This window comes from Fulvia fulva, chromosome 1 (assembly GCF_020509005.1).
Source record: "Fulvia fulva chromosome 1, complete sequence".
In the NCBI taxonomy this organism is placed as follows: Eukaryota; Fungi; Ascomycota; class Dothideomycetes; order Mycosphaerellales; family Mycosphaerellaceae; genus Fulvia; species Fulvia fulva.
The window spans coordinates 478,674-501,936 of NC_063012.1; the positions used below are offsets into that span (position 1 = coordinate 478,674).

General features: G+C 51.0%; 10 protein-coding genes across 10 annotated transcripts; 5 read left to right on the forward strand and 5 right to left on the reverse strand.

Annotated features, from left to right (window-relative positions):
• Positions 1-93: 93 nt before the first annotated feature.
• On the forward strand, positions 94-2,386 carry CLAFUR5_00165 (uncharacterized protein; the record flags this gene model as incomplete). Its single annotated transcript, XM_047899313.1, has 9 exons — positions 94-148; positions 204-691; positions 750-854; positions 907-1,031; positions 1,087-1,229; positions 1,281-1,509; positions 1,562-2,055; positions 2,111-2,250; positions 2,312-2,386. 9 exons carry the CDS (start codon positions 94-96, stop codon positions 2,384-2,386), a joined length of 1,854 nt encoding a protein of 617 aa, XP_047755583.1.
• A 290-nt stretch (positions 2,387-2,676) lies between these two features.
• Positions 2,677-3,811, forward strand: CLAFUR5_00166 (Esterase; the record flags this gene model as incomplete). Its single annotated transcript, XM_047899314.1, has 2 exons — positions 2,677-3,130; positions 3,198-3,811. The coding sequence occupies 2 exons, from the start codon at positions 2,677-2,679 to the stop codon at positions 3,809-3,811; spliced, it is 1,068 nt and encodes a 355-aa protein (XP_047755586.1).
• Positions 3,808-4,789, reverse strand: CLAFUR5_00167 (2-(R)-hydroxypropyl-CoM dehydrogenase; the record flags this gene model as incomplete). Its single annotated transcript, XM_047899315.1, has 3 exons — positions 3,808-4,209; positions 4,270-4,583; positions 4,636-4,789. The coding sequence occupies 3 exons, from the start codon at positions 4,787-4,789 to the stop codon at positions 3,808-3,810; spliced, it is 870 nt and encodes a 289-aa protein (XP_047755585.1).
• Positions 4,790-5,021: 232 nt separating this feature from the next.
• Positions 5,022-5,954, forward strand: CLAFUR5_00168 (3-oxoacyl-[acyl-carrier-protein] reductase; the record flags this gene model as incomplete). The annotated part of the gene is made up of 3 exons (XM_047899316.1): positions 5,022-5,070; positions 5,123-5,445; positions 5,529-5,954. 3 exons carry the CDS (start codon positions 5,022-5,024, stop codon positions 5,952-5,954), a joined length of 798 nt encoding a protein of 265 aa, XP_047755578.1.
• A 595-nt stretch (positions 5,955-6,549) lies between these two features.
• Positions 6,550-7,254, reverse strand: CLAFUR5_00169 (Splicing factor 3A subunit 2; the record flags this gene model as incomplete). The annotated part of the gene is made up of 1 exon (XM_047899317.1): positions 6,550-7,254. One exon carries the CDS (start codon positions 7,252-7,254, stop codon positions 6,550-6,552), a length of 705 nt encoding a protein of 234 aa, XP_047755577.1.
• Positions 7,255-7,526: 272 nt separating this feature from the next.
• On the reverse strand, positions 7,527-10,058 carry CLAFUR5_00170 (Cell cycle checkpoint protein RAD17; the record flags this gene model as incomplete). The annotated part of the gene is made up of 1 exon (XM_047899318.1): positions 7,527-10,058. One exon carries the CDS (start codon positions 10,056-10,058, stop codon positions 7,527-7,529), a length of 2,532 nt encoding a protein of 843 aa, XP_047756787.1.
• A 287-nt stretch (positions 10,059-10,345) lies between these two features.
• CLAFUR5_00171 (DNA oxidative demethylase) lies at positions 10,346-11,341 on the forward strand (the record flags this gene model as incomplete). The annotated part of the gene is made up of 1 exon (XM_047899319.1): positions 10,346-11,341. One exon carries the CDS (start codon positions 10,346-10,348, stop codon positions 11,339-11,341), a length of 996 nt encoding a protein of 331 aa, XP_047756788.1.
• A 1,008-nt stretch (positions 11,342-12,349) lies between these two features.
• On the forward strand, positions 12,350-14,482 carry CLAFUR5_00172 (Aorsin; the record flags this gene model as incomplete). The annotated part of the gene is made up of 7 exons (XM_047899320.1): positions 12,350-12,633; positions 12,683-12,741; positions 12,802-12,926; positions 12,973-13,302; positions 13,429-13,978; positions 14,045-14,090; positions 14,152-14,482. The coding sequence occupies 7 exons, from the start codon at positions 12,350-12,352 to the stop codon at positions 14,480-14,482; spliced, it is 1,725 nt and encodes a 574-aa protein (XP_047756785.1).
• A 782-nt stretch (positions 14,483-15,264) lies between these two features.
• On the reverse strand, positions 15,265-15,501 carry CLAFUR5_00173 (uncharacterized protein; the record flags this gene model as incomplete). The annotated part of the gene is made up of 1 exon (XM_047899321.1): positions 15,265-15,501. One exon carries the CDS (start codon positions 15,499-15,501, stop codon positions 15,265-15,267), a length of 237 nt encoding a protein of 78 aa, XP_047756786.1.
• Positions 15,502-16,397: 896 nt separating this feature from the next.
• CLAFUR5_00174 (uncharacterized protein) lies at positions 16,398-17,134 on the reverse strand (the record flags this gene model as incomplete). The annotated part of the gene is made up of 3 exons (XM_047899322.1): positions 16,398-16,509; positions 16,566-16,622; positions 16,671-17,134. 3 exons carry the CDS (start codon positions 17,132-17,134, stop codon positions 16,398-16,400), a joined length of 633 nt encoding a protein of 210 aa, XP_047756791.1.
• Between the last annotated feature and the right edge of the window lie 6,129 nt (positions 17,135-23,263).

A 23,263-nucleotide genomic window follows, 5' to 3' on the forward strand; every position in this document is an offset into this window, starting at 1 on the left:
CTGTCGGAGGTGATGTGGAATTGGTGAGGCTCGTGGAGCATAACAGCTCTCAGGCTCTTTGATGAGAGCAGTACTTGGACGGCTTTGCCAATCATGAGGCCAATCTTGATCGGCAACGTGTCGGGATCCACGGGCGACCGCCTGGATGGTGAGAGTACAGCATGTACATCATCGCTGGCAAGAAGCTGATGCCGACTGTCCAGGCCTGAAGTCGATGCTGTCCGGCTCCACAAAGGTCGATGCAATCACTGGCGACTGGCTTTCCGAATACAACATCGGCACACGCGCTTTGCAAAAAGCCAGCAGCGGAGCAGCAAGTTACGAACCGGGCTTCCTGCATTCTTTACGGCTGGGCCTGTCCGAGTATAAGTCCTACCCGAAGCAGCTTAAATGTGTTGTGAACGCTGGCGGAGGCAATCCGAAGGAGCTTGCTTTACGAGTCCAGCAACTGCTCAGCGAGAACGACATCCAGCGGACCATTGCACACGTGAGCGGAGACGATATTCTGGAGCGTTTGGAGAGCGTGAACATCCAGCCCTTGACCTCTGTTGGCGAGAGTTTTGCTTCGTTCCGAGAGGATAAAGGAAAGATCCTGTCTGCGAACGCATACATCGGGGCGACAGGAATCCAGTTGGCTCTCGAACACGGGGCGGATATCGTGATCGCCGGACGCTGTACAGATGCTAGCCCTGCAAGTCAATATTCTTGAAGTCCATCTGTAAGATCAAGCTGACATGAGAGGACGATAGGTCGTTGGACTGTGCGCTTGGTGGCACGGTTGGAAGTCCGATGACCATGACCAGCTCGCTGGATCTTTACTCGCTGGGCATTTGATAGAATGCGGCTGTTACGTTGTAAGCCACGATCAGACTCCTTCGCCAACCAAGGTTTACTGAGCAACTCCAGTGTGGCGGGAGCTTCGCAGGATTCCAAGCTATGGGACCCAAACACTTCGACTTATCATTCCCAATCGCCGAAATATCGTCCGACGGTTCCGCGATCATCCAGAAGCAACCAGGGCAGAACGGGATGTGAGTGTAGCACCTGCCACATCTTCTGCTGACACTCGTTGATCTTCTTCCTTAGGGTGACTGTGGATACTGTAAGGACTCAGTTCGTCTATGAGTTGCAAGGTACCACATACTTAAATCCGGACGTTGTCGGCGACTTCACCAATGTCCGCTTCGCACAATGTGGCAACGATAGAGTTCAAGTCAGTGGTGCAAAAGGTATGTGCTCCGGAGCATATCCAATGTATCGTCCTGATCACAACAGAAAAGGCCTGCCTGCACAAGCGACTCTCAAGCTTGCATTGACCGCCGAAGCTGGATACCAGGCCGAATTTTACATCTTCGTGTCTGGGCTACAGGCCAAGGAGAAAGTTGAGAGTTTCAAGCGCATGTCGCTGAAGATGGTCGATGCATCGGTGCTGAAAAAGCTTGAGTTCCAAGTGTGCGGTGCTGAGGTCTATGACCCGAATTCGCTCAATGCGTCTATGACAACACTCAGGTAAGTAATTAACAACAGCTCGAAGTGGTGCCGCTTGCTGACCAGATGCAAGAGTCTTCGCCCAGGCTGATGATGCGAAGTCGCTCACCCGAGGACGCTTTCTAGGGCCGTTACTCAGTAATCAGCTGCAAGGGTTTCCCGCCCTGACGCCGATACTTGATTATCGTACCGCCGATCCCAAGCCATTCGTTAAGCTGTTCACTGGCCTCGTACCGGCCACGTCCATTGTAGAGACGTGCCACATGCTGGCGGAATCTTCCAAAGGCCACGAGCAAGTCTTCTCTGCGTCCAAGACTTCAAAAGTGGACAGGACGAATGCTGCGAGGAAGATCGTGAGGGCCTCCCCTACCTCGCTAGCCGTAGAAGCATACCAGCCCATAGCTGACTTTGGGCCAACGAAGAGAACAGCAGTGGGAGATCTGCTCTACGGCCGCTCTGGCGACAAGGGCGCCAACGTCAACGTCGGGTTGTTCTTCCCTCTCGCGCAGGAAACGGAAGAAAAATGGCAATGGCTTCGGAGTTGGCTGTCAACTACGCGATTGATTGGTAATGCAGTAAGATCCGTCTGGTGGCGTGCGGCAATGCTGACCTGCAGTCCCAGAGCTCATGGGTGACGACTACCACCCAGCGCTACGCATTGAGCGTTGCGAGTTCCCACTGATTCGAGCGGTGCACTTCGTCGTGTATGACTTTCTCGGCAGCGGAGTCAGCAGTACGAGCAGTGTCGATGCTCTTGGCAAGGTGTGTATTGATGTTCAAGCCGAACTACATCTGCTGGACTCTCTGTTGACACGCAAGTCAGGGCTTCGTCGAGTTCATCAGAGCACGTGAGGTAGACGTGCCCGCGGCGTTTGTGCCATCGAAGAGTATGCTCTAGCCCATTCGAGATGCGAGACGTAAAAGTGAGGTTGCGGTTGAGGCCGCTTGGGTGTGAAGTCCGGCTCCCGACTCGGGCCGAAGAGAACATTCACTTCCCAGGCCGGCAGTCAGAGTCTCTGCCGAAAGCGATGCCTCATCACCATCGCGGGGGCAATGCATGGCTTCCAAAAGCCCGGAGCTCCGAGATCACGAGGTAGCGGTAGAAGGACATGCGCATATACTGTACCCCGACAGCAGAGCGGTGGAAGACAGGCACAACGACTGCCAAGCATCGATCTCTAGCCCAACATGCCTTCCCTCCCCTGGCAAATCCTGCACCATCCGCTAGAAGCAATCAACTTCCTCTACTACTTCACCGTACAACTCCTACTTCTCACCCTCCACAGAATCCTCCTCCCACACTACCCCTACTACCAGTCTTTTCGAACACAGGTCCAGCGAGCATACCTCGCCTCGACATCCTTGTGCTTTCCAACTCTGACTCATCGCCTACCTGCGACATACACTTTGCAGCAAGCCGCGCGAATCCACGGAACAGGTTGGAATGGCTATGTCACACCTGGGGATCAAGTCGATCGGCTCCATTCGGCTGGCGATAGCGACGATGTCGGCATAGTCTTGTACGCGCATGGCGGAGGCTACGCCCGCGGCGAGGCTAGGATGTACTACTGGCACACGAGGCGCTGGATCGAAGTCGCCAAGGCGAAAGGGCTAGAGGTGATCTTTGTGAGCGTGGAGTATCGTAAGTATTCCGTGCGAAATAGGTCCGCTGGAGCAGAGAGCTGATGTCTGCTTCTTTGTCTCTACAGCGCTAAGTGGCAAAGTACCTCACCCAGCCCAGCGAGCAGCTTTCCTAGCTGCCTATCATCATCTCCTCGAGCTGAACATACCGGCATCGAAGATCATGTTCATGGGCGACTCGGCCGGTGGTGGCTTATGCATCAACGCAGCACTACACGCCCTTGAGACCGGCGTCCCACAGCCTGCCGGATCGGTTTTGATATCGCCGTGGTTGGACATGTCTCTATCGGCGTACGAGGGCGGAAATCAAGCTGTGATGAGTGATTTCTTGGTAGCTGCAAATACAGCAGTCCCTGTTATGGCCAATGCATTCTTGGGACCTTACGCTGCGACGGATCCGGACGTGAATCCGCTGTGTCGTCCGCTCGAGCAGATCAAGAATCTAAACCCGCAGTTGATCTTCGTCGGTGGGCCTGAGTTCGCATTGTCTGACTCGAAAGACTGGGCTCGGCTATGTCGCGAAGCGGGTGTAAAGCACGAGCTTCATGTGGGATGGGGTCAGCTACATGTTTGGGCTTTGGGCTTGAAGTGGATTGAGCCCTCGCTACGACGGAAGACAGAGGAGAGGATTGTAGATTGGATGATTGACTGCATTCATCGCAGTAGCATGAAACCGAGCTAGTTGTGCGTCATACTCCAGCCTCCATCGACTGGCATCGCCATTCCTGTCATACCATTCCCGCCCTCGCCTACAAGGAATACAGCGGCATTTGCCACTTCTGTAGGAGTGATCAGCCGCCCAGCGGATAGCTTCATATGCTGCTCAAGCACTGGCGCTGTGTCAACTTCGCCTTCCACTAGCCCAGGGCATACAGCGTTGATGCGAATGCCAGACGTGACAAAGTCTTTGGCCATACTTTTGGTCATGCCAGTCCGTCCATAAGATGAAGCAGCAAGCATGGTATGTCCGGGATGAGTGCCAAAGTTGCCATATGGGATGATGTTGACGATGCTTCGTGTAGATTTGCTGTTGGTTTGCGTTGTGAGTTGGCGAAGCTGGGCTCTGCATGCTAGCCATAGCTAAATGGTCACAGTTTGGTCAGTCGGCTGTTGAGTTAGCTGATTCCGGACAGTGCATACTTCTCTCGACGTGTCGTACAAGCCAGCTTTGAATTCTGCCGGGTCAAGGTCGAGTGTCGGCTTGGGTGTGGCGAACTTTGAAGTCACAGGCGAGCAGTTGATGCAGTAATCAATCTCTCCAAAGTGTCCAGCTGCTTCTTGTACCACTCTATCCCAGCCATCGTCATCTCCGGGATTGTGTCGAACCACACGAAGCTGAACAGTGTCGGAAGACAAGGGCGCCACAAGCTTCTGCATATTGCTCGAAGCGTCGGCGACGACGATTCGTGTACAAGCGCCCTTGATGAGTGCGTGCAGTATAGCTAGGCCTGTATCTGTGAGAGATTCTATGAGTCCTCTGCTCTTAATACGCAACTAACCACTTACCATTCGCGGCGTTTGTCACAAGCGCAACTCCGGAAGTCTGAGTTGTCATCATGCACGGCTTGTATCTTGATAGAACGTTCTGCTGTGCAGGATCTTGATTCAGGTTCGGCAGACTGTTAGACGTATTGTGTCGACGACGACGCCAGTTGACCATTCGAGATGCTTTGCCTTGATATCGTCTCGATACCCCCTCACGTACAGGTAACGTTGGTTTCGGCCCGAACGACTTCAACGGAAGCTCTCCCTCAGCTTCGAAGCTAGCCACTTGATTGAGTGTCCATTGGATAGTCCAAGTTTGTAGGCCGATGTAGTTGCATGGTGAAAGCCTTCAGACTGTGACAATTGACACCTAGTACCCAGACCACAGAACACAACATTCAACCACAATGCTCAGCCCCCTAACAGGCTCAGCCGCCATAACCGGCGCAGCAAAAGGTGAAGTCCTCAGGGCCCCAAGAAGTCCAGTAATGTCTGACAATCTCAACAGGTATCGGTCGAGGAGCCGCACTCGCGTTCGTGCAAACAGGATGCCAGAAACTGCTGCTCGGCAACGTCGACACAGCCGGGCTCGAAGCAACCAAGGATCTTCTTCTCAAGGCAGCAGTACCAGGCATGGAACTGGATGTGGATACGACGTATGTGGACATATCAGATGAGACATCCGTTGAAGCCTTCGTCCAACGATGCGTCGCTCGTTTCGGCCGCTTGGACTACGCTCTCAACATCGCTGGGATCTGTCCAGCACGAACTCCAGTCGTGGACCTGGACGTTGCAACGTATGATAGAGTTGTCGATGTTAACCTCTATGGCGTAAGTCAAGCACTTACCAGAGACCGCTTGGGGCATACATGCACACTCTGATATAACCTCCACTGACCCCACCACGTACACAGACATTCCCCTGCCACCGTGCCCAAATCCGCCAAATGCTACAACAAGCACCTAACAGCACAGGCACCCGAGGCAGCATAGTCTCCACATCCTCCATGGCCGGTCTGAACGCCTCGCCTGGCGCATCCCCCTACTGCAGCACCAAATTCGGCATTATCGGGCTAGTCAAGACCGACGCCATAGATTGCGGTCCTCAAGGTATTCGGGTGAACGCTGTATGTCCGGGCTTCACGGACACGCCAGCGCTACATGCCATTTCGACGGCGGACCAGAGGGTGGCGTTGAGTAAAATGATCCCGTTGCAGAGGTTGGGCGAGGCGGAGGATGTGGGGCGGACGTTTGCGTTTTTGTGCTCGGAGGAGGCGGGGTATGTGAGTGGTGCGTCGTATCTGTGTGATGGAGGTGCGATGGTGTTTCGACGGGGGTAGTGAAGGTTTGATTCAGTGAGCAAGATCCGAGTCGGGAGGGTTCAGATGACAGGGAGTACGGGACGCAGCTAGTGAGTCGAGAAGGAGACCAAGCCTTTGCATTGCGTTTGTCATTGCCTCAGCATGAAAGACACGATTTGACATGTGCCGATCGTGCGTGTAGCCTGCGTTGCGCGCCTGCTTCCTGTAAGCGGTCCTGGCAGCGACATGAATGCGGGCAGCGTAATTGCCCAGATGCGGCTTTTAGCGGACACTACGTTTGGGACACGGCATAGCTAGACAAGAGCTGGCCTCAGAGTGGACAGGAAGGCTGAACGCAGTCAGTATGGGTGTCTCATTGGACGAATTTGCTGAATCTTACAGTGCACCCAAACCACGCACCATCAACCCAACGCCTCGTGCGTCTCCGCGTTCTAGTCAAGGCTTGCGCGCGGAAAGAGCCTGGCGAGAAGGTCCAGCAAGCTCGCATGCCTACTCCACAGCAATCGCAGAGAGCCTTGTCGTCGCCCTCTCGCGCTCCATCATGGCGCATACCGCACACGTAGCCTCATCGACTTTGTACTTTCTCCTTGTCAACTCCAATCCGCCACCCAAATCATCTTCTCGACAGTCCTGGCACGCCACTAAACCTCTCCTCCCGCTCCGTCTTGAAGTTCACCTGACACCAAAACTGCCTACTATCACCATCCCACCACGTCCAAAACTTCTCCTCCCTGCGATCCACCTCCCTCGCCTGGATCTTAAACCCACACGTCTCGTACGGCTCGGCCGCCACCAGCAGGTATTGGAACGCCTTGTCCGGTGGATCCTCCACTTTCTGCTCGTACGCGGACATGAAGCGCACTTTGGGCTCGACACCTTGTGCGATCTCGGGGTACTGGAGCGAGAAGAGGAGTCCTTCTTGCCGTGTGATGGGATCGCGGGTTTTGGTGATGGAATAGCCCGGCCGTCCAATCTTCACGACGTTCCTCTTGACCACCACGGCGTTCGCACCGGTGTATCCGCCATCCTCCTTCCCCTTCGCTAGCTGCGCATCTTTCGCAGCGCGCCGCGCCAAGTTTGTCTGATGTTTCCGTCCCTGGGTGTGCGCGAGATAGGAGCCGTCGTTCTGGTGGACGGTTAAGCAGAGCCTGCATTCAAAGGAGCCGACGTGGTTCTTGAAGAAGTAGGGGTCTTTATCGAGGTCGATGGTTTCGAGCGCGAGTTTGCGGAGGCGTTCGCGGCGGTCTGCGTTGGTTGCGGATTGGGAGGCGACGCCGCCGCCGCCGAATTTGGAGCCCGCGCGGTTTTGGTAGTCCATGTTTGTGGTGGTGGATGGTGGGGGTGGTGAGGTGTTGTGGTGGAAGTTTGAGAGGTGGAAAGCTGAAATGTTGGTGATGGAATTGAAGGTGTGGCGCAGTCAACGCCACAAGTGAGCTTCACATGACTCGTGTAGATATTTCAGGAGCAGAACATCATCTCCACCATTAGCTCTGTGCCCTGATCATTGACAGCTATTCTGCATATGCCCACTATCTGCACATCTTGCCATGCACACCCAACTCCTCGCTAAAGTCATCAACATCAGCACAATCAATCATCGACAATATCATCATCTGCCAGTACCAGTCTCTCAACCCTCAACTCAACCGGTATCTGTGGTGCCTCGAACGTCACCTGCTTCTTACCCGACAGCCGCTGCTTCTTCACTCCAGGCTCTGCGTCAGGTCGATCTGTGGACCACTGTTCTTTGTCGTTCATGTTGTCGTCTGCATCATCGTTCTCCGCCTGCAGATCTTCTGTCGCTGCTATGCCAGTCACTCTTGTGATATCACGTATTTGATCCACCAGAATTTGTTCGTCTCGGGATGCACTCCTTGCGCTTAGGATGTGTAGCATGTACGGTAGCTGGTCGAGGAGCATCTGGTTCTTGAGCTCGGTGCTGACTTGCGGTGTTCCCTCAGTGTTGTTTTCATCAGGATTGAATGAGGTCGCCCGGGATGAAGTGTTCTGCTGCCAGCTTTCTACACCGGATGCTGTCGTCGACTTGACTTTACCACATCGACCAGTACTCGATGTGCCACCTGACACTAGCTTGCTGATCAACAACTCCAGATTATCGCCGACTTCTTCCTTCTTGCGCCACAACTTCAGAGACGTAGGGTAGAACATGCTGTGAGCGACACTTCGATTGCCAGATGCTCCAGCACTACGATGGACTGGACTGGGTAAGCTGAACAAGATGCCCCGGACTGCGGCCTGGAACGACATTTCGTCCTGCCGTAATGTGTCAGTTGCAGAGCCAGAGTACGCTCTTGTACCAAATGAGAAACGATCGATCGATAGCAGATCCGAGTCCGACAGGTTGTCCATACATGCAGCGAGGCTCTCCATGGTGTCGTCGGCACTCGAAGTCGAGCATGACAAAGCATAGTTCTCGTGAAGCGCTGCCAGGAAGGTGGATGTGTCCGTGCCTAGCTCGTCCATCAGAATGTCAGGATCGTTCTCAGGAATCTTGCTACGTCTATGCTGAGGCAGCCATGCTGGCGGCTGCGGCAAGCCAGCGGAGGTTGACACATCAATGCGTTTGTTGTACACGACTTTGCCAACCGCGTGAAAGATGTCCAGACTGCTCTCGCGATTTGTCACGAGCTTCAGCACTTCTTGCTCAGCTTTCGTAAGAGGTTGCACCGTCGTTGACTGCTTCGCCTTCGTGAAAGTCACCTTGCTCGACCACAAGTCTTCTTCATCGCCACGCACGCACAAGAACTCGAGCGATGATACTGCGCTCCTGATGTCTCCACTTTCTGCGATGCGCTTCAAGACTTGTGATCCCGGCGTTCGCCTCCGTCCGGACTTCCTGGCTTCTTTGACCACAATCGCCTCAAGCGCTTTGATCAGGAAAGTAGGTGCCACAGGATTGAACTCGATGACGTTGACGTAGGGATTCGTTATGAGTTCTGGTCCAAGTAGGCGATGAGCAGTGAAGCTGTCCGCTGCAGCTGTGTTGGTGGAAAGCAACGTTTCAGAGATGACCATAATCAGGGGCGTGGGACTCGAGTGTGGAGGTGCAGACGAGCTCAGATACTGCGCAACCGTTGAGCGGAATGATTGTAACGTGGCGGACTGCTTGGAGAAGGTATTAGGGAACTCTTCTACGAGTAGTGCCTGCAATCTGTCGGATGATTCCGCCGTTGTGGAAGCCTTGTAGTCAGGCTGAGTGAGCCCTGATCCGTCACCAGACGAAAGCATCAATCCGGCAGACTTGCCAATACGGCCAACAAACTCTTCAAACTGTGCTGCTGACGATAATGCCCCTTCCGGACTATAATCAGCACCACTTGGATCTTTCCATTCATACGTGCTGATGCTCATATCTTTGGCCAGTAGCTGTACAGTTGTCGTCTTGCCGGAGCCAGCGGGGCCTTTAAGCACAAGCACTTTATTGCGCCTCCCTCGCAACGCCATGTCTAGCCATTTCCGCACATCGTCGACTTTGCGTTTGTGTACGGCAAGTTCTGATAGGTCAATTGGCGCAAACTGCTCGGTCCAGGGCCGGTTGTCCTGGTTCTTGACAGTCAGAGTCGGGACACGATCTCCACCACTTGCCTTTCTGAACTTCTGCGATGCAGTGGATGGAAGACTCGACTCGCTTTCGAAGCTCTGCGTTCGTCCAAACTTGCGTTTTCGCAACGCCAATGCAGTGCTCGGTCCTTTTGAGAGTGCTGTACCCGTTCCGTTTGGGTGATCATCGTCCTCGACTAGGTCATCCTGTATCGTGTCCAGCTCCTCGCGATGAGTGGAAAACTTGTCTGGGCTGACAGATGGCTGCGGTCTTTGCTGCCGCTGGGTGGCATTGTTGAAGAAGGAATAGATGGGGTTTGCAGCTGGCTTTGGTGGCTCTTTGGTCTCCTGCTTGGGTTTCGAGGTTCGCTTCTTGGGTGACGACTTGGGGCTCGTTGCCTTGACAGATTTGCTCGTCGAGGCAGCCTTTCCATTCTTGATGGCCTTCAACTTCCCAGCGGCCGGCTTTGCTGGTTTGGGTGATTCGGCCTTGATCTCCTTTGGGTCATCGTCCTCATCGTCGGAAGTCACGACTCTGCGCCGTGAAGCTCGCGGGCCCATGCCGCATTAGTAAGTACAGTCTATGTGCTGTTGAGCCGGGCATTGGGAGAGTAGATGGCAGGTCGATGTTGTTCGACGGCAGTCGATGGGAAGAAGTCAGCATTGAAAGTGTCAGGCATCAAGGCGTGCACGTGCTTGGTGTGTGTTTCGCGTTTCATGTCCACGCGAGTGCGCGACGCGCATTCGACCGAGACCGAGGATGAAGTCATTGATATGCATATGCATGGATCGGATGTGCTTTCACTTTCTATTGCGCGCGTGTTCCCTCCTCTCTCACACATAACATCATGTCGAAACGCCCGCGGACACTTGACGCCTTCTTCAGTCCTGCACCAACGAAGCGGTCGAAAGCATTAAGCACTGTCACCTCATCCGAGACCGAGACCGAGACAGACAATGCCAAGGACAACAGCGCTGCCGATGAAGAGGTGTCCACACGTGCTACTTACCCATTTGCTCTGCCACATCTTCCATCAGAGCTGAGAGAGCTGCTCAACTTCGTGCCGGCTTCAGAGGGACGCATCATCAACGACCAGCCGGACCTCGACTTACTGTACTTCCAGCCATATATACAAACGGACATCCAGCGAGCCCTCTTCGACTTCCTCCGCAGCGAGCTGTTCTTCTACCGCGTCACATACATGATCAAACGTGGGCCCACCGAGAGCCAGATCAACACGCCACGATATACCACCGTCTTTGGCCTCGACGAGACTGCCCGGTTCGATGAGCAGGGCGGCATTGTAGACGCCGCGAATGGAAAACCACTGCCACCGACTACATACAAGTGTCGCCCGCGACCACTGCCACAATGTCTGGACGTCTTGAGAGAGCTGACCGAGAACGCCACAGGCTGCAAGTTCAACTTCTGCTTGGTGAACTACTATGCCAACGGCAACGACAGCATTTCCTACCACAGCGACGACGAGCGCTTTCTGGGCATCGATCCTGCCATAGCTTCGTTCACGCTCGGAGCGAAACGAGATTTCTTGCTCAAGCACAAGCCTACGCCGGGCAAGCACGAGTCCGAGACGAAACCTATGAAGCTACCCTTGGCATCAGGCGACATGATTCTGATGCGAGGCAAGACACAAAGCAACTGGCTACACAGCATCCCGAAGCGTAAAGGTGGAGAGGCAGAGCTGGGAAGAATCAACATCACGTTGCGACGAGCAATGGTGAAGGGCGGCACGGATAATTACTACAGATACAACGTTGGAGATGGACCTGTCCACAAATGGGACAGCAAGATGCGGGAAATGCTGCCAGTCGGAGCCACATGATCTCGCTATCAACGATCGGTGGCATCTTCAAGAGGCCATGAACCTGCTCGACCACTTGTCGGCTCGGATGGAACAGCCCGCGATCAATGTGCATGCACACATGGAACACGCGCAGCCGACACAATGCCTTTATACACCCATGGACACATCGACTGGCTTGCACACCGGGCATTGCCTAACCTGGCTGAAGCGCCGCAACATCACCTGCCCCGCGGGCAGAAGTAGTCGAAAGGTGTGCTATGCAACACACTTGGCTGCATGACCACATGTGCCGTTCGCGATGGTACGCCGACCCACGCGAAATGTCTTGTGTTCGAAAAGAAACATACGAAACCCAGCCGAATCCTAGCTCTGGTTGCAAGCAAAGCCAAGACGTTGATCTGGAGCTTGGTGCTCGCCTACGCTACGCCTCCAGAATGCCGCTTACGCAGTATCCTAGCTGCCAGGCTAACCACGATAAGCAGGAGGAGATACAGCCCACAGTGCTTCGACTGTCTTGAACGTCTTCTATCGCATCAAGCTCACGACTACTGTAACATATCGATAGTGCTGGTGCTTCAATGTAGCACCGACAGCTTTCGCCTGGCTGCCTCAGCCGCCTTGCAGACACGCTAAGCTCAGCACATAGCACCGAACCGTATGAAAACCGCCACGGCTGGCGACTACTGTGATGCTTGACACCAGCAAGCTTCCCCAGAGGCTCAAATGATCTCGACTAGTAGATGCTCGTAAAGGACCTACGACACACGATGTCACGAAGGGCCACGAGATGTTATCGGCCGCTGTCACGCGAGGCTGTCACGCGAGCAACGATACTCCAACCCAACCTGTCTTCCGCTGGCGGAGCCTTGAACCTTGATCGAAGCTCGAATAGGAAGGAGGGAGCCATCCATTCACCCAATCAACATCACCATGGTCTAGCAGGCAGCTTGTGCCGTTGCTCATATATCCCCGATTTTCCTCCGTCTTTGGCCACTATCCTATTCCAACAACTTCAGTCCTCCAAACATGTGGGCAAAGGCGGCATTCGCTGCCAGTACACTCTTCGCCCATTGCTTTGCATCACCCGTGGTCGCTCCTCATCTTATACACGAGAAGCGAGACTCATTGCCACATGGCTGGGTGAAGCGCTATGCGGTGGATGGCAATGCTGAGCTGCCCATGCGTATCGCCCTTACGCAGAACAATCTCCACAATGCGCATGATTGGCTCATGGACGTGTCACATCCTGAGTCTGACAAGTATGGAAGGCATTGGTCTGCGGAAGATGTCGCGAACGCGTTCGCTCTGAGGTACGATCTTCTTATAGATGTTGAGACATTCTCTGACAGCGAACGACAGCAAGGACACCTCGGATGCTGTGAAGGCATGGCTGGCCTCTACCGGCATTCATGATGACCGTATCGGGAAGTCCTAGAGTCTCGGCTGGCTCGAGTTCACGGCGACTATCAACGAAGCAGAAAACTTGCTCAAGACCAAGTACCATGTCTACGAACACGATGAGACGGGTCAACCTCACGTTGCTTGCGAGGAGTATTCCATCCCGGCAGCGCTCAAGGATAAGATCGACTTTGTGTATCCGACTGTCAGTATCAGTGAAGTCCAGGGAGTGCAAAGCTGACCATTATAAGGTACACTTTGATGCTAAATTGAAGGTCCGTGATACATCAGACAGCGTCACGAAGCGTGAAGTCAAGCCTGGAGCTGCAAAATCGCCTGGTAAACCTGGATCCGGCTCATTGCCAAATTGGAACCACAGCTTCCTTCCGCATAGCGACATCATCAAGGAGCTACAGAACTGTGACAAACAGATCACGCCTTGGTGCCTTCGACTGCTGTACAAGTTCCCGCCCGGCCTCACCGTGAATCCCAAAAACAGCTACGGCATCGTAGAGTACACCCTACAAGCATATGTGCCGTCCGATCTAGACCTCTTCTTCAACAACTTCAGCACCAAGCAGGTAGGGCAGCGACCTGTGCTTGATTCGATCGATGGTGGCTACCTACAGCAGACACTCACTGGATTCATCTACAACGGCGAGTCCAATCTGGACCTCGAATATGCGATGACCCTGGTCTACCCGTAGAAGACTACCCTCTACCAAGTCGGCGACACAGTGGAAGGCGCCTCTTTCAATGACTTCCTCGATGCTATCGATGGCTCCTACTGCACCTACCAAGGAGATGACGATCCATCCCAGGACGCCACATACCCAGATCCATACTGCGATCCAGCATCCCAAGACTGCTACAAAGGCCCAAAGAACTGCGGCGGCTTCGCAGCTACCAAAGTCATCAGCACGTCCTACGGCTATAACGAACACGACCTCACCCCAGCTTACGAGCAACGCCAATGCAACGAGTACATGAAGCTTGGTCTGATGGGCGTCTCAGTCGTCTACTCCAGCGGCGATTATGGCGTAGCTGGCAACAGTGGCCAGTGTATCAACGGAGCCGGCGTAGATGCACCATACAACAACGGTACTAGTGGGCGTTTCAATCCAAGCTTCCCGAGTACGTGTCCGTACGTCACGTCTGTAGGTGCTACGCAGGTCACCCCGGGAACAAACATCGTGACGAGCAGGACGCAGCCTGAGCAAGCTTGCGAGACTGTTACTTACTCCGGCGGTGGCTTCAGTAACGTCTTCCCACTGCCTTCGTACCAGGCAACCGCAGTGAAGTCTTAGCTCGGACAAAATCCAGTAACGTATAGCGCGGAGCTGTTTAATAACAGTGGTCAGACGAGAGGGTAAGTCCACTCCCAGTCACACTCCCACACCTCAACCCATCTAATCATGCTTTTTACATAGATTCCCCGACATCTCAGCAAACGGCGCAAACTACGTCGTCGCCATCGACGGCCAATGGGCCCTCGTCCACGGCACCTCTGCTTCTTCTCCTACGCTCGGCAGTGTTCTTACGCTTATCAACGAAGCACGCTTCGATCTTGGCAAGGGATCGATCGGGTTTGTTAACCCTACGGCGTATGCGCATCCTGAAGTGTTCAATGATGTGACGCAAGGGGGCAATCAAGGCTGTGGCACTGCTGGGTTCCAGGCGACGAAAGGCCGGGATCCTGTTACGGGGTTGGGCACGCCCAATTCTCCGAGGATGCTGGAATTGTGGTTGGGGCTGCCTTGAGGGAAGAGGGGTGGAACGAGGAGGGTTGTGGTGAGGTGGCGAGGGTGGTGCTGATGAGGTGGACGATTTCATAAAGGAGAAGTGCATGACGTGTGGTGACGAAGAGAGACGTGCTAGGTGAGTTTATGTCGTTCTTCATCTCGCAACCCTGTGGTCTGATTGGTGTGGTAGTCATCGGACGCTAAGTAAAGCGCCGATACGCTTGTCGACTCGCTAGCTGCCTTCTTCATGCCAGAAATCCTTCGCGTGGAGCTACGATTCTTATGCCAGCAATTTCACGCTCTTCGCAGAACGAGTGCGATCGTTCGACGACGCACCAGTCAGCCAGGACTACAGGTCACAAGGCGAGATGGACATACAGAATGTTAGATAGGCCATCGTGTTCGTGCCGTGGAAGGCTGCAAGGTTTCAGCATCAGGAGCTAGATGCCTTCATCACTGGCTCTTCCACGAATGTGACATGGAATGTACTAACTGGTCCTGTCAAACCCTTTGTGAAATCAGAATGCTATACTGCATGCGAAAGGCTGAAGACTCCGAAACTGTACAAACTCGATCCGCATAGCTACAGCTCGCCTCGAGAACTCATCGGTCACGCTTCACCCGCTCTGACACTCATGTAGTCGACCTGAGGTAAATCATCACTAGCTCCGCCACTGAAGTAGCCCCCAGTCCGAATGCCACATTCTGCGCAGAGGCAGCTAATCACTCGGTCCATCTTGCAACAGCATATCCACGGCACCCCGATCCTTCCCGCGGACCCCAATCCCCCTCGCCCTCTTCCTATGAACTACCGGCCCTCGACGTCTTCTCCCGCCGCTGATGAAGGTCTTGCCTCTTGTTCCTCCTGGTGTCGTAGTCGTCTTCATCCTTGATCCCCTCAATCTTCGCCGATGTGTGGCGACCGGTTGCTCGACTTCGAATGCCACGTTCAATCAAGAGCAGGCCCATGATTCCGGCTACGAACAGCACGGGGGCTGGGAGGGCGTTGGATTTGAGGCCTTCTGAGATGCCTGGCATCGTGTGACTGGGGTGGGATTGGGGTGCTGTCGATATTGTGGACTGTACTGTGCTTCTGTGTGATGCTCTGGTCACTACAGTCGATCTCTGGATGGTGAGAGCATGAGTTCTACCTGGTTGGGATGTGCTAGGAGTTGACATAGAGTTGATTGACGCAGCAGCGCGAGGACGATATCTTGTGCGCTCTCAGCCATCAATCCAGCACTGCCACATGCTGACACCCTCTTCTGCAGCCATCATTCTGCGGACGTCTGCGGACGTGGGACTGGCGGTGAATGCTGCTATACAGCATGCTACGTCGACCGAAGTGCAGCATGATGACAAGGTGGCGTTGCCACTCAGCCTTACAAGCAAGGGGTACCCGGTATGTCAAAAGTCTATCTTGCAGCGGGACGAGGTGATCGACCAATACCAGAGTGACAGCACATGGCAGCATCCAAGCTAATAGACAGCCTATCAGATTTCGTTCGTGTTGTGCCAGAGGCTCTGCGAGATGCTGTGAGGATATGTGAAGTTGTCCCGGGCCTCTGGGTTGTGACGATGCTGCTTGGTAGCGCATGTGAGTGGCGGTGTGAGCTTGGGCTAGCATACATACGTTGCATGCTCCTCAGATTGCAGTATGGGAGAGGAGTCCACATCTGGCTCAGCTCCTAGGTGTGCCGCTTTTGTCCTCCGCAACCGACCTGCATTGCGAGAATGTTACGGTCACATACCGTGAACTGTACTTTTGTTGCGATCCTGGACAACAATTGGTGCTTTTGCACGCTCGCCACAGATGCAGTCTATGACCTGATTTCACATTCTCTTTGTATTTGGCAAGCTCAGTGCGACCTGCAAGATATCCTGTTTGCCAAAACGTCGATCATGAAAGACAAAGCGCGCCACGTGACTTCTTCTCACCAACTGACGTTTCTCTCCTTAAACACGAACAGTTGCGAAGTGTCTCTTGCTCCTCGTCCCGGTGCTGGCGGCGTGTCGGAGCTTGGAAAGAAGCCTCTGATGTCAACCCTACAAAGCGCGGTCAGAAAGAGCGTCAAGGCTCTCTTCTACCACGAATGACTCACCCATGTACGGGTACTCCCCAATAGCCACAGACTGTTCCACTGGCCCTGTTCTTCAATCTGTCTTACAGTCAGCTCATCGTCGCATACGACAGTGGAAACACTCACCGCCAACAGACAGTCTGACGATCGTTGCCTTTCGTTTCGACCAACGACCATTGTTGAGCGTTGCTCCCGTTGGTGCCCCAGCCTTGAACTTGTGTCCCCACACCATTACTACCGTGGTTTAAGTCCATATACGTCGTGCCTGCGCGGTTCTGGAACGACCAATAGATTGTGCCATCGTCCATGTTCTTGTCGGCAATGACCGCTCTCCAAGACATATTGTATCGGCCACTGCCTCCATCATCCTTGTAGGTCCATACCTTGCAATGTGTGCCGTTGTTGCTGCTGCCACTGTCGAGGTCAACCACCTCATCCCCAGCTCCATCATCATGGAACTCGTTGTATAGGTGAATGGTATACCACTTGTTATCTTCAACAGGGGCCATAGTTGTGAGACTGAGCGAGGTGCTATGAAGAAAGTCGACTTCGGTATTTGAATGTGGAGTTAATACAAGATCTAGTAGCATGGGCTTCGATACTGTCCTTATGTATCACATACTGGTGTACAATACCTCGCAATTGCATACGGCGGCACGTTGGGCGTAAAGGTGGCGTGTACCAGGACAGCTGAAGCTGGATAGCCTCGCGGCCAGAAGTCTCCAAGGCCGCGGAAGTTGAGTTGGTCCGATGTAGCACTACGAACTGGAGACGCTCACACGTTAGCACTTCTGGAGTGCACCCTCTTGATCGGCGTTCATCGTGTCCTCTGGAGAGATGCTGCATGGACTTGTGATATTATAGAGATTTTCTTTCATCAGATTTATGATCTGGTAGACAAACTTGTACCTGGCTCATCTTGCCATTGCTTGCGCCTGGGACGCGGTGAGGAACAATAGCTACGGGCGGTGAGGACCATCGCAGAATGGATACAAGCAGCTGGGTGTGACGATTGAGGGCATTGTTGTCGAGAGAGAGAGGACGTTCTCTTGCTTCAGCTCGAGAAGGAGGCGCTGCTGATGTCTTGGCAGCAAGTGCTTGGCAGCCTGTGACTAGGTAGTTTGTCACGGGCACTATTCAAGCCGACAGAAGGGTCGGGACGACTTGGACCCTGCTCCACCAAATTAGTTAGCAACTTGATCTTGATAGCCCCATTATCTCTTTTTGACCTTACCGTCGCTAACCTTATAATAAAGCCTTGATTTCTACGGTATAGACTAATCTAAGGTATAGCTATTTAGCGTAGTAATTAGCTTATCCGGACACCTTACCGCCGTAGCTCGAGATAGCCCCCCTTAATAACTAAGATCGCGCCCTTATCTAATATTACCTTAACGATAGCTAGAGCCTACCGGCCGTAGTAAAGCTACTATTAAATAATCGCCGAGGCTCGCGTACGTTAATTTATATATATATAAAGAGGTAGACCGATACTAGTACTATATAGCCTTTAGTAGGCGGACGGCCCTACCTAATCAAACCGTATATACGCGACTTCTTACTAGATCTATTAGTAGATAAGAGTACGTATTAGGCTAAAGAGCTAGTTTTCTTCCTTTACGCCGAGTACGGTATAAAATATTAAAGAGAGTTAGAGACCTACCTTAAATATAAGCGAAGGCCCCGCCGCCGAGCGTTATACCGCCGAGCGATATTATTTATAAATATTGTTATAGAAGAGTCATTCTGTTTATATATAAGTAAAGTCGCTTACTTAATATCGCTATCTTAACGTACTTTACTACCGAGCGGGCTATACTACCGAGCGGGCTACTTTTACTAAGAACTATACTACTTCCACTTTAATTACGACGGTATCTTAATACGACGACATCCTATAGAATCGTTACTAGGAGGACAATTCCTCTTCAGATTCTTTGCTATCTAGCGAGTCTACTTAATAGGTACGTACGTTATACCCCGACTCGCTATATCGCTTATAGCGTCGTAGCCTTAGTACTGGCCGAACACTATCTAGCGACTCTCTACTCACTTCCTACCTCCTAGTATCCTCTAGAGGTATTAATTACGACGCCCTATCGAAGGTTAGAGACCCTCTAGACTGAATATACTTACGCTTTCGTGCTTTCTACTATATAAGGGTCTCGTTAGACTTGCGTAGCTTACTAATCTCGCTTCGTATAAGAGCTATCTAATACGCTATCTCTCTACTCCCTCTCTATTACCCTATTAAACAACCTTCCTCTTTCTACTACGCCTTTCTAAACCCGTAACGACGCTCTAAGACGTAATAACACCTATTATAAACCCTGTCTCGTCGAAGTTGTAGGTGTCCTAGTTAAGGATGCTATACTTCTCCTTTATATTACGTATAAGTAAGAACTACTTCTCGATAACGTCTAGATCTTCTATTAGGGCTCGCTAACGATCGTATCTACGTGTTATACAAACCTTTAGCTTACGATGCCGCCTAATAAACCTGTCTGTCTAATTAAGACTAGCGGGCTTAAGACCCTTCTCTTATAGTAATAAATCGGCTATTACTCGTATACTAGCCTTTAATAGCAGGAAACCTCTAAGATCTAGCTCGAGTATATACTCAAGTATCACCCTCTCTTCTAGCTCTATAAGCTTCTTCGAATTAGGCTCGTAGTCACCCCGAGGAGGTCGTCTATTCAATCGATACCCTAGTGTAGTTCGAGACGCGTTATATACCTTTATAGTAAGTCGATTCGTGATTGTCGCGTCGCGTTTCGTGGCCTAGACAGCTAAGGTCAGCTTGGCCTCGTTTGAAGACAATATACGCTATAATAGTAGTTATATAGCTATATCTATAGAAGTGGTACAGTTCTTAGTAAAAGTGGCCCGCTCGGTAGTATAGCCCGCTCGGTAGTAAAGCACGTTAATCTTGATCTTAATCTTAATCTTAATCTCGTAATATTGTAATCTCGTAATCTCTTCTATAATTAACCCTTATTACTATAGCTTTTATCCTTACGTTCCTATTAATTAAATTCTATATTGTCCCTACTAAAGATATTACTATTACCTAGCCTAGCGTTATATTACGCCTAAATACGCCGAGCCTCTTTATTAGCCTTGATATCTACCTTAGTACGACGGGCAGAGTCCTTATTAGAGGGCTATTACTAGCCTTACTATTACGTAGGTAGTTTATAATTAAACTCCTTACTCTATAGACGTCTTGCTATCGCCTTATTATCCTTAGGTTACTAATACTAAGATAGGTAGTAAAATCTAGCTCTACCGCGAGGCGGTAGTAGCGATAGATTTTATTATTATTGTCCTTATTATCGTCCTTATTGTGGTCCTTATTATCGTCCTTATCGTTCTAGTCTAGAATACTAGTAATATTAATACCTATACGCTTAGCGATCTTAGTACGCTTCTTATTAAGATTGTCTATTATAGCTTATATACGCTTATTAGCTAGATCGATCTCTGCCTAGGAAGAGTCTCTAGTAGTAGATCTACCTATATATAGATACGGTAGTAACGATAATACAACTATATTGCTCGATATAATTCGCTACTATCGACGACGTATATAATTATAGTAGCGATTAATCTAGAAGTCCTTTGCCTTACCTTAGAAGTTCTTAAAAGTAAAAAGCTCCTCGAATATTAGGTCCTCTAGACGACGTACTTACGAGTAAGCTATATAGGAGAGCCCTAGTAAGAATTTAGGCTTCGAGATATCGAGTACTACTTAGTTAAGAGTTATATCTTATAACTTATATACTATAATAGTATAGGTAATTATAAGCGGGAACTACTTATAAGTATACTTAATACCCTTTAGTATAAACTTACGCGTTAATAGAAAGATTAGTACTATAGGATATATATATTGTTTATTAAGCTGTTATAGTGCCTCCTGGCCTATATAGCTGTTCTACGTACTTCTGTCTTACGAAGGGAAAACCGCTCGCGATAAAAACCCCTCTCCTCTTCTATACTACTATTGTCCGTTATTTGCCTTCCCGCTTTCCTTATCGAGGGTATACTAGTGTTATAGGCCTACCCTAATAACTACCTTGTCTACATCCCCTTAGTCTCCCTCCTCTTCTCTATCTACTCCTCCGTCTCGTAAGCTAGTTTAAACTAGGTAAGGTATCCTTATCTTAGGACCTAACGTGCTATCCTCTATACGTCGCTCTTATACGTAACGCTCGACTAGTAGTCGCGTCTAGCTACTCTCGCTCTCTATATACTCCGCCCTTCTACCTACTATAGGCACCGTACGACTATTAATTCCGGGTTCTACGACGGGTAGCTATACTTGTACGCTAGGTTATCTATATCTAGGACGTTCCTCCTATATAAGTAAGCCCTAAGCCCGATATGTTCGGACCGGATTTAGATTATTACGCTTGCTTCTACCCTTATAAGGTCGCGGTATAGGAGGTAGTTATATCTCTAGAAGGTTCGTAGGGCTAGGGGGCCTGTTCTCGCTAGCGGGTTACTGTTCTATTCCTATTCCTATAGGTAGCCGGCTACCTACTCTACGAGGCTCTAGGACTTTCCCTTACTCCCCTTCTTTTCCCGGGTTCTTCGTTCCTCCTCCTCCCTCGCTAGCTACTCCGGCGTTCCTTATACTTTCCTAAAAACCCGTAAGTCGTCCCGCTTCTAACTCCTCCTTACGTACGGTCCTATATATAGCCGGCTATATCTCTATACGATTCGTACTATCTTATCGTAGATAGTTTGCTATACTAGGTACTCTATCGTCTTCGCCGTATATTAGATCCTTATCCCTTAGATATAGTAACGGATAGGTAGTGTCCCGGTCTCTATCTCGGCTACTCTCGTCGGTATAGTCCTATACGCTCCGAGGATTCTCCTTAAGTTGCCTACTTAGGTTCGATTAAGAGGCTGTTCGATCTGTCGCGGTACTAGCTTATCGACTCCCCCTATACTCTAGATTTGTACCCCGTAAAGTATCGCTAGTCGAACGATTACTTTATACATTATTCTTGCTTTGTCGAAGGTCGCCCCCTACGTTAACTTAGTAAGACGTGTTATTGATGCCTCGTTTACTTGTGCCCTATTCTAGGCCTTCTTAATCTATAGGTTCTAGCTTAGCTTCGGGTCTAGCTAGATTCCTAGTACTTAGAGTTTAGGGGAGGGCTTCGTCTCGTATCCCTAGATTATTATAGTTGCCTATATATTATAGTAGGTCCTCGCTTTACTAAAGTGGATCAGCTAGTATTTCTCTAGGGCAAAACGGACGCCGTAGCGTCTAGCCTAGTCCTCGTATACTCTATGTCTCTCCGTAAGTAGTCTATAGTTTTCCTCCGTTATCGCGGACTAGGCTAGGATGTTTATATCGTCTACGAAGCCTAACGCCGAAGTCTAAGGGGACGTAAGTAAGGGGATGAGATCGGCTATAAAGATTAGGGATAGGATCGGGGATAGCGTAGATCCTTAGGGGATTCCGGTCTCTACGTATACTCTATCGGATTTATACCTCCCGAGGACTATTCTCGTAGTCCTCTTACTAAGGAAGGAGTATATAAATTTCGTGGCCTATACGGGAACTCCCTTCTATCGGAGTATATAGAGTAGTCTTTCGAAGGAGACGTTATCAAATGCTCCGGAGATATCTAGGGAGAGTAGCGATACTATTCTATTCCGTCTATAGTACTAGAGAGTTTAGATCTGTTCGGTTATCAGTTCTATTACCGTAAGGGTTAAGCGGTTGCTTCTCCCTCCTATCTATATCTCCGGGAGGATGTTGTTCTCCTCGACTAGTTTTGTAAGTCTCTAGGCTACTACCTTCTCTAGGATCTTGCCTACTATATTTAGGAGCGTAATAGGTCTATATAACTTGAGCCTATTATAGTCTTCCTTCTATAGCTTCCGGATAACTACTATTAGGGAGTCTCTATACGGCTTCGGATAGTAGCCTTTCCGTAGATAAGTAGTAAAGAGCTTAGCTAGGCTCGGGGCGATTTCCTCTTTATATTCCTTTAGTAGGAGGTTTAGGATTTTGTCGGGCCCTAGGGCCTTTCTTCTATTAAGCTGTCCTATTACGGCCTTAACCTCGCCTAGCTAGACTGTCTAGTATATGTCTAGTAGTTCCGAGTACGACGTGCCTACTATGTCCGTTAGGTCCGTATCGACTTGTATTAAGAAGAAGTAGTCCGTAAATACCTTCGCTTTTACCTCCGGCGTTAACCTTAGCGTCCCCGTTATATCGACTATAGGCGGGAAGTAAGGTGTCTTCTCTATCCCTCTAGCTCTCGCCTACCTTACTAGTCGCTATATCTAGTTAGGATTCTCTATTACGAGCCCGACCGTCGTTCTCTAGTCTAGCTGTTTATCCCGACGTATCTAGGCTTTCTTAGCTTAGCTAGCCCTTTAGTATACGTCCTATATTACTTATATATGCTCCTTCGTCCACTCTCGTCTAGCCCTCCTCGCCTCCTTTACCCTTTCCGCGTATGCCGGGGTCTAGAATAGCTTCTGTCTTTAAGAAGGTCGAATATAGGGTATATACCGACGAGCTACCTCCTATACGACTATCGTTATCCGTTCGGCTTCTTTGTCGAGCTCGGCTTCTTATTCTACTTCTATTTCCGCTTCTAGTCCCGCATTTGCTCTATTATCGTATAGTCGTACCGCTAGTTCGTCTCGGATTTCCTCCTACGGGGCCTTCTTCTAGTTTAGGCGTA